The sequence below is a fragment of the Hypanus sabinus genome, chromosome 22, assembly GCF_030144855.1.
Source record: "Hypanus sabinus isolate sHypSab1 chromosome 22, sHypSab1.hap1, whole genome shotgun sequence".
Classification (NCBI taxonomy): Eukaryota; Metazoa; Chordata; class Chondrichthyes; order Myliobatiformes; family Dasyatidae; genus Hypanus; species Hypanus sabinus.
Window position 1 is genome coordinate 32,744,147 of NC_082727.1, and position 13,482 is coordinate 32,757,628.

A 13,482-nucleotide genomic window follows, 5' to 3' on the forward strand; every position below is an offset into this window, starting at 1 on the left:
CAATCATGTTTCCAGCCTTATATTTAGTCTGCTTTGGTCTATTTCAAATTGTCTGTGATTTGGGTAGTCAACCAGAAGTCACTTGCCAAGCTCTCATCAAGGACTCTCCTATGTTGCTCAGAGTAAATTGATCCTCTGCATCCTTCTCTAAACTTTTTGTCAACTACCGGATATCCTTAACTCTACCAGTGGACAGGCATTGCGGGGGGTCGAAGCATATGGGGATCAGGCATACAAGTGAACAAAGCAGATGATCAGCCATTATGTTGTTGAATGGCGGAGCAAGCTTGAGGGGACAATATACCCCTGTTAAGCTCCTTTTTCTTATTTTCTGGACTGTATCACTACCAGATTCGTTTAGCTCTATAACTTGAATAATACTGAGTACAACATCCCATTTGCCCTGCAGTTCTTGTGATCAGCAGTAAGTACTTTGTATCTGTTGGATTAGCGAAACTGCTGAATCTCATCCACTACTACAGCTCTGTCAGTCTCTTGTATATGACTGCTTACCAAATCAAGATACCCATCTTATTACCTTGTGAGTCAAAATGTCCTTTTAACTCTTCCTGTATCTTAACAACTCTATAAATTTGTGCAGGGTTCTTCAGATTGCACTCTTTTGCTCAAAGATTCAAAGTACATTTATTATCAAAGTGTGTATACCGTATACAACACTGAGATTCAAACTGCTGCAGGCAGCCCCAAAAACAAAGAAACGCCGTGGAACTTGTTCAAAGAAAACATCAAACATCCAACGGTCGAAAAACAGAACAAATCACACATGCGTCAGAAAGTGAGCGAGTAACACTCAGAATATAAAATATCAAACTGCAGTCCTCAGAATGGTCTAGGAATGTTCAATTTAGTTCATTCTAGCACTGTGTCTTTTGTTGACTGATGGCTACAGAGCTAATTTGTGCTGAAGCTCACTGTTAAATCATGTAAAATGGAAAAAAGAGTAAACAGAACCCAGAAACATATGTAACATGCACTGCAAAGTCCTGCAAAAAAAGAGTCTAGCACCATGAGCCACACTGATCATACCTTTCAAAATGAGATTCAAGACTCTTCCAGCGAGGGAGAGGGAAACAGGTCAAACACAAGCAGATGGCATTAGACACCAGCTCGCCTTCAGCTCTCATCCTCGTTGATTTCACTCTTGCTCAACACTTTGATCGGTGAGAAGTAATGGAGCTGATAGTAGATTCATGCTCTGCCTTTAGACCACACACTGTGCACTCAACCTCGCTGAATTCCCCCGGAGACAGCAAAAGCACTAGATCGCTCTGTTGGCCCTAAAGCATATCATCAAATGTAAATTGCAGGCTCCAGTCACATGCAGTTTAGTAGTAGAAGCATATGTAAAACAAGAAAAGGTAGTTTATTGAATTATCTGTGGGACGTCGTCATTGGTCAGATTGATCATTGGTATCTTCTTGTTGTTTTGGAAACACTTGATTGAGATTGTACTGCTCTCTGCGAAAACCCCAAATAATTTTTTTTTTAAAAATGTACATCTTTGACACTGCCCTCTGTCTCATGAAGTGAAACAAATATTAATTATATTGATTTAATTAAATTTACATATAAATACAAGTAACTATATTTTCATTAAATTACCTTAAATTTAATTATCTTTAATTAATTTAATTAATCCCTGGGGCACCACAGAGGACCATATTGGTTCCCTTCCTGTTTACCCTGTATACTTCAGACTTTAGATACAACATTGAGTCATGTCATCTGCAGAAATTCTCTGGTGACTTAGCAATAGTTGGGTGTATGTAGGGAGGACAGGAGGACAATTGCAGGGTCCTGGTGGAGGACTTTGTCAGATGGTGCAAGCTGAATCACCTGCCGCTCAACATCAGTAAGACAAAGGAGATGGTGATGGACTTTAAGAAGACTAAGCCTGCACTGCTCCCTGTTATTATTGATGGTGAGGACATGGATATGATGAGAACCTACAAGTACCTGGGGGTGGACCTGGATGACAGACCTGAGTGGAGCACCAACACAGAGGCTGTGTACAAGAAGAGTCAAGTTGCCTTTACTTTCTGAGGAGACTGAGATCCTTTGAAGTATGCAGGCCTTTCCATCACATATTCTCACAGTCTGTTGTCACCAGTACAATCTTCTATGTGGTGGTGTATTGGGGCAATGGCATCAATATGGTGACACCAACAGGATGAATAAACTGATTAATAAGGCTGGCTCTGTTATAAGAGTCAAACTGAACAAAGGACCCTCTGGAAAATCCTGGCAATTGTGGACAATGTTTTTCAATCTCTGCTTGCTACCTTGGCTAAACAGAGGAGCACTTTTAGTAATGAACTAAGACAACAGTGCTGCTCCAAAGCGTGATGTCATTCTCACCCTTGGCCATTCAGCTCTATAATGAGTCAACCTGTAGCCGGAGAAGCGATGACCCCTCCTGTTAGACTGTTTGAGGTTACATTTTTGTATTCTTTCTTATTTCTTTTCTAATATTTGTATATCTGTGCACCCTTACCAACAGGACACACTGCTTTTGCAGAAAACTGCTAAAATAGAAATACCTCACAGCAAGGCAGTAGAAATCTTAACCAGAGCATTACTAGTAGCATTCTAATTTGTTCTGTATTTCATTTAAATATATAATCTGTTTTGTGTATTTCATAGTTCACTTAATGTTTGAGTAATATTGTAAATATATTGTTTGATTAAGTATTCTTTGTTCAAATAATTCATTATGGATTATATATACTATGTATGTGAATGGCATACATCATTATGCAACCAGTTCATATAGGCATGCCTTACTAAAAGTTAAGAACGAAGGAGACACATTATTCCCAGCTCCATGTCTCTCTTTCGATTAGTTTTATGTTACAATACGTAACAATTTGTTGCTCAGTAAATTGGTAGCTTGTCTTTTTTATACTTCTTTATACCTTTTTAACTATTTCCATAACCTTCAGTTAATGTGGGCAGCTGCTTAATTGGACCAAGATGTACTGATGCCGATGTGTCCCAATTAACTGGAATCCACTGTATTTCACGTTAGTCTGAAATAGCGATCGAGTCAATGCATAATCAGGAACTGCAGACAGTGCTTTCACAAAAATATTATGAAGTGTGCTGAATTTGCTCCTATATAGAATAATGACAATTTTTATGTGTAATATGTGTTTTATCTGTGTATAATATCAATTTGTGTGTGATATACAGTATTACTGACTGAAATTTTTAATGTTGCTTAAAATTACAGTAATTCATTCTAAAATCTCAATACACTTTGGTCCATTTTTAACCTCTTAAACTCCTGCAGTATGTTTATTAAAACCATTTCTTATATTCTCTTTTCCCTAGCACTGGACTGTTAGTCTTAGAAAAATCTTTAGACAGGGAGAGTACTGATCGATACATATTGATTGTCACGGCATCGGATGGCAAACCTGATTCAGTAAGTCAATTAAGTTCTTTGGTTTACATTTTCAGCCATTCTGTTATTCATATTGTAGTTATGGGCTGAGAAATTAGATTGATTTGTTGTTGTGTTATGCGATTGAATTGTGATTTTTACAGAATGACAGAATCATTTCTGGATCATTTTGCACTTCAATACAAGTTTAACTGGGCACTTAACTGTGGTCATTTCTGATGCATCTTCAGAATAAGGTCTGTGTCAAGTTGCTAAGGTGCAGGTCTACTCTGCCTGGGAGCATGGCCTGGGAAATAAGTCCATATTGTCCTGTGCAGCAAGGATTTGTGGTTCTTGGGCAACCATACTTTCATTGCATTATGCCAGCTTAAATCTCAACTAACGTAAAGCCTATACTCTACTTTTAACTCTTCCATTACTGAACTGTTTATCCACTAGTCTCACCACATCCTACCCCTCCTCAAATAAACTCAGACCCCAAAATGGGACATCTCTGGTTCTATCAGTGTCTCCCTCCTTTCCCTGATCCCATCTCATATTTCTGATGGAAGCCCTATTACAGAGTAGACCTACCAGCACCACAGCCCCCACTCATCTCTTCCAATGTATAACTTTGCTGTCAATTTCAACAATCCCTTAACCACCAGATCTCTACTCTTCCCTGACCATTTCTCTGCTCCAGACTGCACATTTCCTTTGCAATTCTGTGGCAAGCAAACAAATATGTGCAAAGGCAATAAACACACTGGATATCCAGTCCATAGATGTTTATCCTGGCTTCTTGACATCAATATTTTACTAAATTCAGTTGTTAATTTTTAAAAATTATTTTGATGCACTGTTCTCTATGTTGATAGATTGTTAGATGATCGCAAATGGAAGTGTTATTCAATTGCATTTCACTCTCTTGTACTCAGGCATTGGCTTCCTTCTGTACTTTACTTGACGAAGCGCAGCTGAGAAAATTAGTAAATCTCTGTGGAGTATAGTCTCACTTAGGAGTGCAAGTTGGAGAGTTGAGGATTTAGTGTTTTATGGAGATAAAGATTAAGGATTAGCTCTATTGATCATATGCATATGCATATACAGTGAAAAGCATAACTTGTGTCAAATCAAATCAGCAAGGATTATGCTGTGTAGCCATGCTTCTGGCATCAACAGCTCACTAACCCTAAACTGTACATCTTTAGAATGTGGAAGCACCCGGAGGAAACCCACACAGTGATGAAGAGAACTGTAATAGCGTTACACTAACCACTACACTACCCTGCTGCCTCAATAATTCGTTTTAGACTAATTTTTCACATGTACTTGGGTAGGCACTATGTAACTATATTTAAGCTGCTTAGTGCAGTTCCCGTGATGTAAAATACCATCATTATTTATAATAATTGAAATTCTTCTTCAGCAAAGGGTTTATATTTGTTAGTTTTAAGAGAATTGATATATATTGAATAGAAATAGCAGTTCTATTTGTATTGGACTGTGATTTACAATATTAGTTGTTCAAAATCTCTTTAACTTTGCTACATTTTGATTTGGTGATTGTTGTAAATCCTATGGCTTTGGTCATAAATATTTACATCAGAATCAGAGCAATAAAACATGGGGCCCAGGCCCTTTGGCCTAATGAGTCCATGCTGACTACAGTGTCCATCCAATTACTCCCAATTTCCAGTGTTCAGCCCATATCCTTCCAAGCCCAACCTTCTATCCAAATGCTTCATAAATGATACTATTATATGTATCTTAACCACTTCCTCTGGCAGCTCATTCCATATACTCAACCCTCTGCATGAAAAGGATAACCCTCACATCCTTTTTAAATCTTTTGCCTCTCACCCTTAAACAATGCAAAGGTTAAAAGTATTCTTAATTTTTTTTATAGTCGTCAAGGGATTGACTTGCCCTAAACCCAGTTTATGTTTCCTTCTTTTTCTTGACCAGAGCCTGAATATATCTCATCAGCCGTGGTTCTGTAAAGTTGTCAGGTTTACCCTTCACCCTAATAGGAGGATGCTGCTCCTGGACTGTTGATATAACACTCTTAAAAGCCTTGCTCTTGCTGTTTACTCCTTTCCATTCACAAAGGTGCACCCAGTCGACCTCTGCAAGATCCTATCTAATTCACACAAATTTAGCCCTGCTCCAATTTTATACCCTAACCTATGTTCCTGTCCTACACTTTTCCAATACTATCTTAAAGTCAAAACATTTATAGTTGCTTGTGGCAATCTGTTCCCTGACTGCCACTTCAGTTACTTACCCTGCCTCATTCCCTAAGAGGAGATCCAGATTGGATTCTCCTCAGCAGGGCTCTTTATATATTGACTCGGGAAACTTTCCTGGACACATTTTTGCAAATTTCACCCAGTCTAGGCCTTTAATTCTTTGGGCATTCCAATCAATACCACTGCAATTAAAATCTTGCACTAATACAACCCTATTACGTTTGCAGCTATGAATAATCTTTCTACACACCTGCTCCTCAACTTCCCACTGACTATGGTTTTATGGGGTCTATAATTCAATCCCACTGGAGTGACCCTCTCCTTTCTATCTCTACAACCTCATTGGAAGCTCGCCAGGAATGGTATCCCTAAGTAATGCCATTCTGTCTGCCCTTACAAAAAGACAACATCTCCCTCCTTGCTTACCTGGTCCTCTGTCACAACTGAAGCATCTGTATTCTGAGATAGGAAGCTGCCAGTCCTGTCCTTCTCTCAGCCACGTTTCGGTTATGACTATAATAATCTTTCACGAATCAATAGATCTGGAATGGTTGCGGAGGCATGCAAGATTGCAAATGTGACTCCACTCTTCAAGAGCGGCAGAAGAAAGGAAATTATAGGCCAGTTAATCTTACCTCGGTGATTGGGAAGATGTTGGAGTCAACTGTTAAAAATATGGTGTCAGGGTGCTTGGGGGCACATGATAAAATAGGTCATAGTCAGCATGGCTTCCTTAAAGGAAAATCTTGCCTGACACATACCTTATTGATCCCGAGGGAAATTGGGTTTCGTTACAGCCGCACCAACCAAGAATAGTGAAGAAATATAGCAATATAAAACCATAAATAATTAAATAATAATAAGTTAATAATGCCAGGTGGAAATAAAGTCCAGGACCAGCCTATTGGCTCAGGGTGTCTGACACCCCGAGGGAGGAGTTGTAAAGTTTGATGGTCACAGGTAGGAATGACTTCCTGCGACGCTCAGTGTTACATCTCGGTGGAATGAGTCTCTGATTGAATGTACTCCTGTGCCTAGGCAGAGGAGAACTGGTGGATGTTGTGTACTTGGATTTTCAGAAGGCTTTTGGCAAGGTGCCACAAATAAGGCTGCTTAACAAGTTAAGAGCCTGTGGCATTACAGGAAATATTCTAGCATTGGCTGATTGGCAGGAGTTAAAAAGTGGCAATAAAGGAAACCCTTTCTGCTTGGCTGCCAGTGACTAATGGTGTTCCACAGGGCTCTCTTTATGTTATATGTCAATGATTTTGTTGAAGGAATTGATGGTTTTATGCCAAATTTGCAGATAATACAAAGATAAGTGGAGGGGCAGGTAGTTTTAAGGAGGCAGACAGACTACAGAAGAACTTAGACAGATTAGGAGAATAGGCAAAGAAGTGGCAGATGGAATACCATGTGGAGTCGTGTATGGTCATGCACTTTAGTCGAAGAAATAAAAGCGTAGACTATTTTCTAAATGGAGTGAAAATTCAAAAATCTGAGTTACAAAGGGAGTTGTGTGTCATCAGGCAGGGTTCTCTAAAGGTTAATTTGCAGATTGACTCGGTGGTTAGGAAGACAAATGCGATGTTAGCAATCATTTCTAGAGGTCTAGAGTACAAAAGCAAGGCAGTAATGTTGAGGCTTTATAAGGCACTGATGAGACCTCACTTGGAGTATTGGGAGCAGTTTTGGGCCTCTTAGAAAGGATGAGCTTACATTGGAGAGGGTTCAGAGAAGGTTCACAAAATTGATTCCAGGATTGAAAGGCTTATCAGATGAGGAGCATTTGATGGCTTTAGCCTGTGTTCACTGGAATTTAGAAGAATGAGGTGAGATTTCTTTTAAAGCTATCGGATGTTGAAAAACCTTGATAGAATTGATGTGGAGAGGGTATTTCCTATGGTGAAGGGATCTAAGACCAGAGGACACAGCATGGGAATTGAGGGAGATCCATTTGGAATGGAAATGAGGAGAAATTTCTTTTGCCAGAAAGTGTTGAAGCTGTGGAATTCATTGCCACAGATGGCTTTGGAGGCCAAGTCACTGAGTATACTTAAGGCAGAGGTTGATTAATTCTTAATTAGTCAGGGCATGAAGGGATATGGAGAGAATGCAGCAGATTGGGGCTGAGAGGGAAATGGATTAGCCATGATGAAATGGCAAAGCAAACTTGATGGGTCAAATGGCCTAATTGTGCTCCTATATCTTATGGAATTATATCTCAATCCTTAGCGCCAATGCACATATTAAGTTTGTCTGCCTTTCCTGTTAAATCTTGAGCACTGAAATAAATGCAGTTTTATTTTAACAGGTACTCCATTCCTTGCCTTTACAGTTTCCCCACCTCTCCTGATTATTAAGCCTGTTCTCACTGACCACTGCTTTATCCATGAGTTGCTCCTGCTCAGTCCCATCCCAATCTATTTTAAATTCTCCTGTGTAGCATTGGTAAAATTACCTGCAAGGATGTTGGTCCCTCAATGGTTCAAATGCAACCCATCCCTCTTTTAGAAGTCACCTCTACCCCAGAAGAGATCCGAATGGTCAAAGAGCCTGAACTCCTGCTTCCTGCACCAGCTCCTCAGCCATGGTTTTAGCTAGCCTGTCCTTCATCATGGCTTGGTAAGGGAATACCAATGCCCTTGAATGGAAAAGAACTACAAAAGTAGTGGACACACATCTATCATGGGCAAGGCCCTCCCCATCAATGAGCAAGTGTACAAGGAGCCCTTTTGCAGGAAAGCAGCATCCATCATCAAGGACCCCCAACTATCCAGGCCATGGTCTCTTCTCACTGCTGCAATCAGAAAGGAGGTACAGGAGCTTGAAGTCCCACACCACCAGATTCAGGAAAAGCTGAACTGATTCCACAACCTATGAACTCACATTTAAGGTCTCTAAAACTCATGTTCTCTATATTTATTGTTTTTTTCTTTCTTTTTTGTATTTGCATAGTTTGTTGTCTTTTGCATTTTTATCGATTTTATTACGTTTCTTTCTCTTTAAATGAATGCCCGCAATAAAACAAATGTCAGGGTAGTTTATGATGCTATATATGCATGTTGCTAATAAATGTAGTTAGAACTTTGAACTCACCTCACTATCATGTGACACAGAGAAATCTAGAGATCAGTATCCTCAAGGTCCTGCTTCTCAATTTCTTACCAAATGTCCAACAACCTCGGTTTACCCTGAAGTATTTACTGCAGCTACTCTGAAACTCCTTTGACCCTGGCATCCAGGAACCAACACACTATCCTGACATCTCTTCTCTATCACCCTGTTTGACTGCACCCTTTTCCTCTGAGCCTCAGAGATGGTCACAGTACTAGAGACTGAGAACTGCTGGCCCCTGAACATTGCAGACACTTGAAATTTTACAGAATAGGTCAGTTTAGTTGGTTGAAAAGACTTAGAAGGATTGAGGAAAAATACACAACCTCATTTATAGCATCAGTGCCTCTGAGTCAGAAGGTTATGGGTTCAAGTTCCACTGCAGACCCTTGAACAGATAGATAATCAAAACTGGTTTTTAATGCAGTAAGGTGGAAATGCAGTACTTGTCTTTTTGGATGATACCACGCCTGCTCTCACATTTCACATCTCTAATAATCAGAAACCTGGAGAGATTTCCTAGTTACAGGGCCAACATTTATCTTTCAAACAACATCTCAAGAATGGCATATCTGGTTGTTTATGTTTGCAGGAACCAGTTGTGTGCAAAGAAACTGCTGTGTTTCCTATATTACATGGTAACTGCATCCTCTAATTAGCTGCAAAGCACGTTTGGAAGTCAGAAAAAGCATCATAAAAACGAGAGTTAATATTTTCTTTAGGAAATGATGTCCTAATATATTTCTATAGTATCAAAGGGAACCATTTGCTTAATTTGAACAGCTGGAGTTTATTGTAGGAGTTAAGGGTGGGGGGCAGATGTGAACATATAAATGCCAAAAATTAAACCAAGTGTTCAATAATTTCTTTGTTAACCAACTAACTTTAATTTTTCAACTAATTTTTCTGAAACTTTTCAATGTCACTTATATTCCCTCTTTGTTAACTGAAGACCAAAGTTCACAGTTCAAAGTAAATTTATTATTAAAGTACATATATGTCACCATGTACTACCTTGAGATTTATTTCTTGCAGGCACTTACAGGAAAATAAAGAAATACAAAAGAAATTGTGAAAAACTGTAGTTAGCAAAGACTGACAAGTATCCAATATGCAAAAGAGGACAAATTGTAAGCTCAGGGCATTTACATTCTGACCACTCGCATCTGATCTTATTGTCCCAAGCTAACTTACATATTTAAACCAGTTGATAGCTCCCTACAAAGTCTGTAAGTAAAACTTGGTGTGATCCACCCCATTATCCAGATGCTCTAATTCAGTTTACAGCCAATTATGTATTTTTGAAGTGCTATCACAAGTTGTAAGGCAGAAAATAGTATATCTTGAAGTTGTAATAGAGGGAAAAGGAATTTAAGAAAAAAAGTAAATAAATAATACTAGGTTGTATAGAGTTTGATTGTGAGTCAATAGGAATATCTGAAAGTTTAATCAAAGAGAGCTTAATAAAAGATTTTCATCAACACCTGCCGTTACTTGGTTACACAGTCACACTTACTGTTTGTTGTATCAGAGGTCCTATCATCCTCAAAGCCTTGCTACTGTTGCTGCCATGCTGGAGGGAATTAGCCAGGAGAGGCAACAAGGCTGCAAGTGGCACTATCAAATGCCCTGCACTGACGTGAAAGGACTTAGAATAATTATTAAATTCATCTGAATGGTTAAAAACTGTTCAATTTGATTTAACTAATTTTAAAATATTATATTAATAAACTGTAAGTAATAATGCTACTTTAACGTGCTTAATTATAAGCATTAAGATTAAATAAAATAAACTGAATAAAACAATTTGCCTGGACTTACATTTCCAATAATCGCAGGTAAGTGAATGAGGCCATATGACACACATCACTAAGACTGATGTAAGGTTGAAAGCAAAGCCCATTTGGCCCAGCCTCAGGATGTTTATGTTCTGACAGGGCATCCGAACTCCAGCTCATTCCACACTTCCATACAGAGGTGTAGAGGTCCGGAAACAAGCTGATTTACACATTTGAGCCAGTTTTCTACATGTCCCTAAGTAAAACTTGGTGTGCTCCAGCCCATTACCCAGATGCTATGATTTGGATTACATCCAATTAAATATTTCTGAAGTGCTATCACTGTTGTAAGGCAGAGAGCAGTAGCTCCTGTGTTCGTAATGGATGAAAAGACATTGAAGATGAAGCTGTAAACTCCAGAATGCAGACACATTTGAAAGGACAGTTTTAGGTCGCGGGGGGTAAGAGGTAGAAAGATTCTATTTTCGAAAGTTTTTAAAAAGGAGCCCAGATAGCAGGCATCTTATATTATACAATAACTGAGGTTTGAAGAATATTACTTTATTGATGTCTATTAATGTTATAGATGTTATTTGCAACTTCATAGACCATGCACTGGAACCGTTCAAAGAGCCTCAATGCTGAATGACAGCTTTGGAGTAATAAGGTTAGATGGTTCATATTTGGGATAAAAAGTTGTTATATAAATCTTCAGAGTAAAAAAACACCTTGGCACCTTCACTGAAATATGATATTATCTTTAACATTTACAGCCAGAATTTCTGGGTGTTGCAATGAGCAATCGATCACCTTGTCAGCTCTTTTCTGCCAACTTCTTAGAAAAATACATCTCTTTGCAGGGTGCCAACCACAACAGTTGATTTGTTTCAGTCTGACCACCTGCACATCATAAATGCCATCCATTTAATATCCTTTCAGGAACCTTTCATTGGCAAGTAAAAGTGCAGCTCATTAATCATCACTTACAGTTCTGTTGCAGTAGTTAAGCAAGAAGACTGGTCATCCAGAGGCCTGAACTAACAACTGGGAGACACAAATCCAAATTCCCCTAAAAACAACACACAAAAGGCCAAACTCCCCTGTTGCAGCTGTGGAATTAATAATTCAGAATTTATTTTTAAAAAAGTTCATAATCATTAATGACGACAACAAATCTTGTTGTAACATCTCATTTAGTTCACTAATGCTGTTCCAGGAAGGTAAATTGATATTCTTATTCAGTCTGACTTTACATGACTCCTGGTAGATGACTCCAGCCCACTAATTAATGAGGCTGTTGCAGAGATGGTCAACAGCTTCAAGTTTCTAGGCATCCAAACTCACCAGCAACCTCTCCTGGTCCCCTTATGCTATGCAAAGATCAAGAAAGTAGATCAGCATATATCTGAGAAGGTTCAATTTGTCCATAATGATTCTCTCAAACATCTACAGAGTGTACAGGAAATATCCCAACAGGTGCAGCAACTGCCTTCTTCCGGACTGTGGGAACCTGCAGTGAGTTGTTAAAAATTGCCCAGTCCATTACAGGCTTATCACATCATTCCAATCAGTCCGCTTTCATGCTGCCTTGCAGTATCATCAAGGTTGCCTACCACCCTAGCCATTTCTTTTCCTCACTTCTACCTTCTTGAAAGCCCGGATGACCAAACTCAAAACCAACATTTCCCCACTGCAATCAGACTTCTGAGCCAATTACCTTTCAAATTGACCTCCCAGTAGTGCTGTCACATTTCAGAGAATTTAATTCCACCTCTTCTATCATCATCACTTCAGCATTTATTTTTGTTCTCCATCGGTTTGCAGTGTTATATACCATTCCATTGTTTTTGCACTCCTCCCTGTACTTATTACCATCGTGCATTCTCTTCATTCTGTGAGCTTTGTGCAAGCAAGGAATTCACTTCCCCCGATCTATGTGACAATAAACTAATCTGGATCTGCCTCTTACAAGTCTGTCAAAATGCCCTCAGGATCAGAATCGGGTTTATTACCATGACATATGAAATGAAATTAGTTGTTATACGGCATCAATACCATGCAAGACTCTACTACAAGTTAAACAAGTAAATAAATAGTGCAAAAGAGGTGGTGTTCATGAGCTTAAAGACCATTTGGTAATCAAATGGTGGAAGGGAAGAAGATAGACAATAGGTGCAGAAGTAGACCATTCGGCCCTTCAAACCTGCACTGCCATTCTGAGATCATGGCTGATCATCTACTATCAATACCCGGTTCCTGCCTTGTTCCCATATCCCTTGATTCCCCTATCCATAAGATACTTATCTAGCTCCTTCTTGAAAGCATCCAGAGAATTGGCCTCCACTGCCTTCCGAGGCAGTGCATTCCGGACCCCCACAACTCTCTGGGAGAAGTTTTTCCTTAACTCCGTCCTAAATGACCTACCCTTTATTCTCAAACCATGCCCTCTGGTACTGGACTCTCCCAGCATCTGAGAGGAAATAGAGCATATTTCCTGCCCCTGTCTTGTCCAATCCCTTAATAATCTTATATGTTGCAATCAGATCCCCTCTCAATCTCTTTAATTCCAGCGTGTACAAGCCAAGTCTCTCTAAACTCTCTGCGTAAGACAGTCCGGACATCCCAGGAATTAACCTCGTGAATCTACGCTGCACTTCCTCTACAGCCAGGATGTCTTTCTTTAACCCTGGAGCCAAAACTGTACACAATACTCCAGGTGTGGTCTCACCAGGGCCCTGTACAAATGCAAAAAAATGTACAAATGTTCCTGAGAAGTTGAGTGTACCTAGAGGTACAAGGCAAGGGTATGTCCTGGATGTTGAGGCTCCTTAATGGTGGATGCTGCTTTCTTGTGGCACTGCTCTACAGCAGAGATTCCCAACCTTTATTATGCCATGGACCCTTACTGTTAATGGAGGGGTTCATAGAC

The 13,482-nt window shown here is 39.5% G+C and overlaps 1 protein-coding gene across 1 annotated transcript in view; it reads left to right on the plus strand.

Annotated features, from left to right (window-relative positions):
• pcdh15b (protocadherin-related 15b) overlaps positions 1–13,482 on the plus strand; it is an 831,732-nt gene that overhangs the window by 423,127 nt on the left and 395,123 nt on the right. The window contains exon 18 of the mRNA XM_059948101.1: positions 3,355–3,448. Coding sequence (XP_059804084.1) covers positions 3,355–3,448 — 94 coding nt within the window. The remainder of the gene's footprint in view (positions 1–3,354; positions 3,449–13,482) is intronic.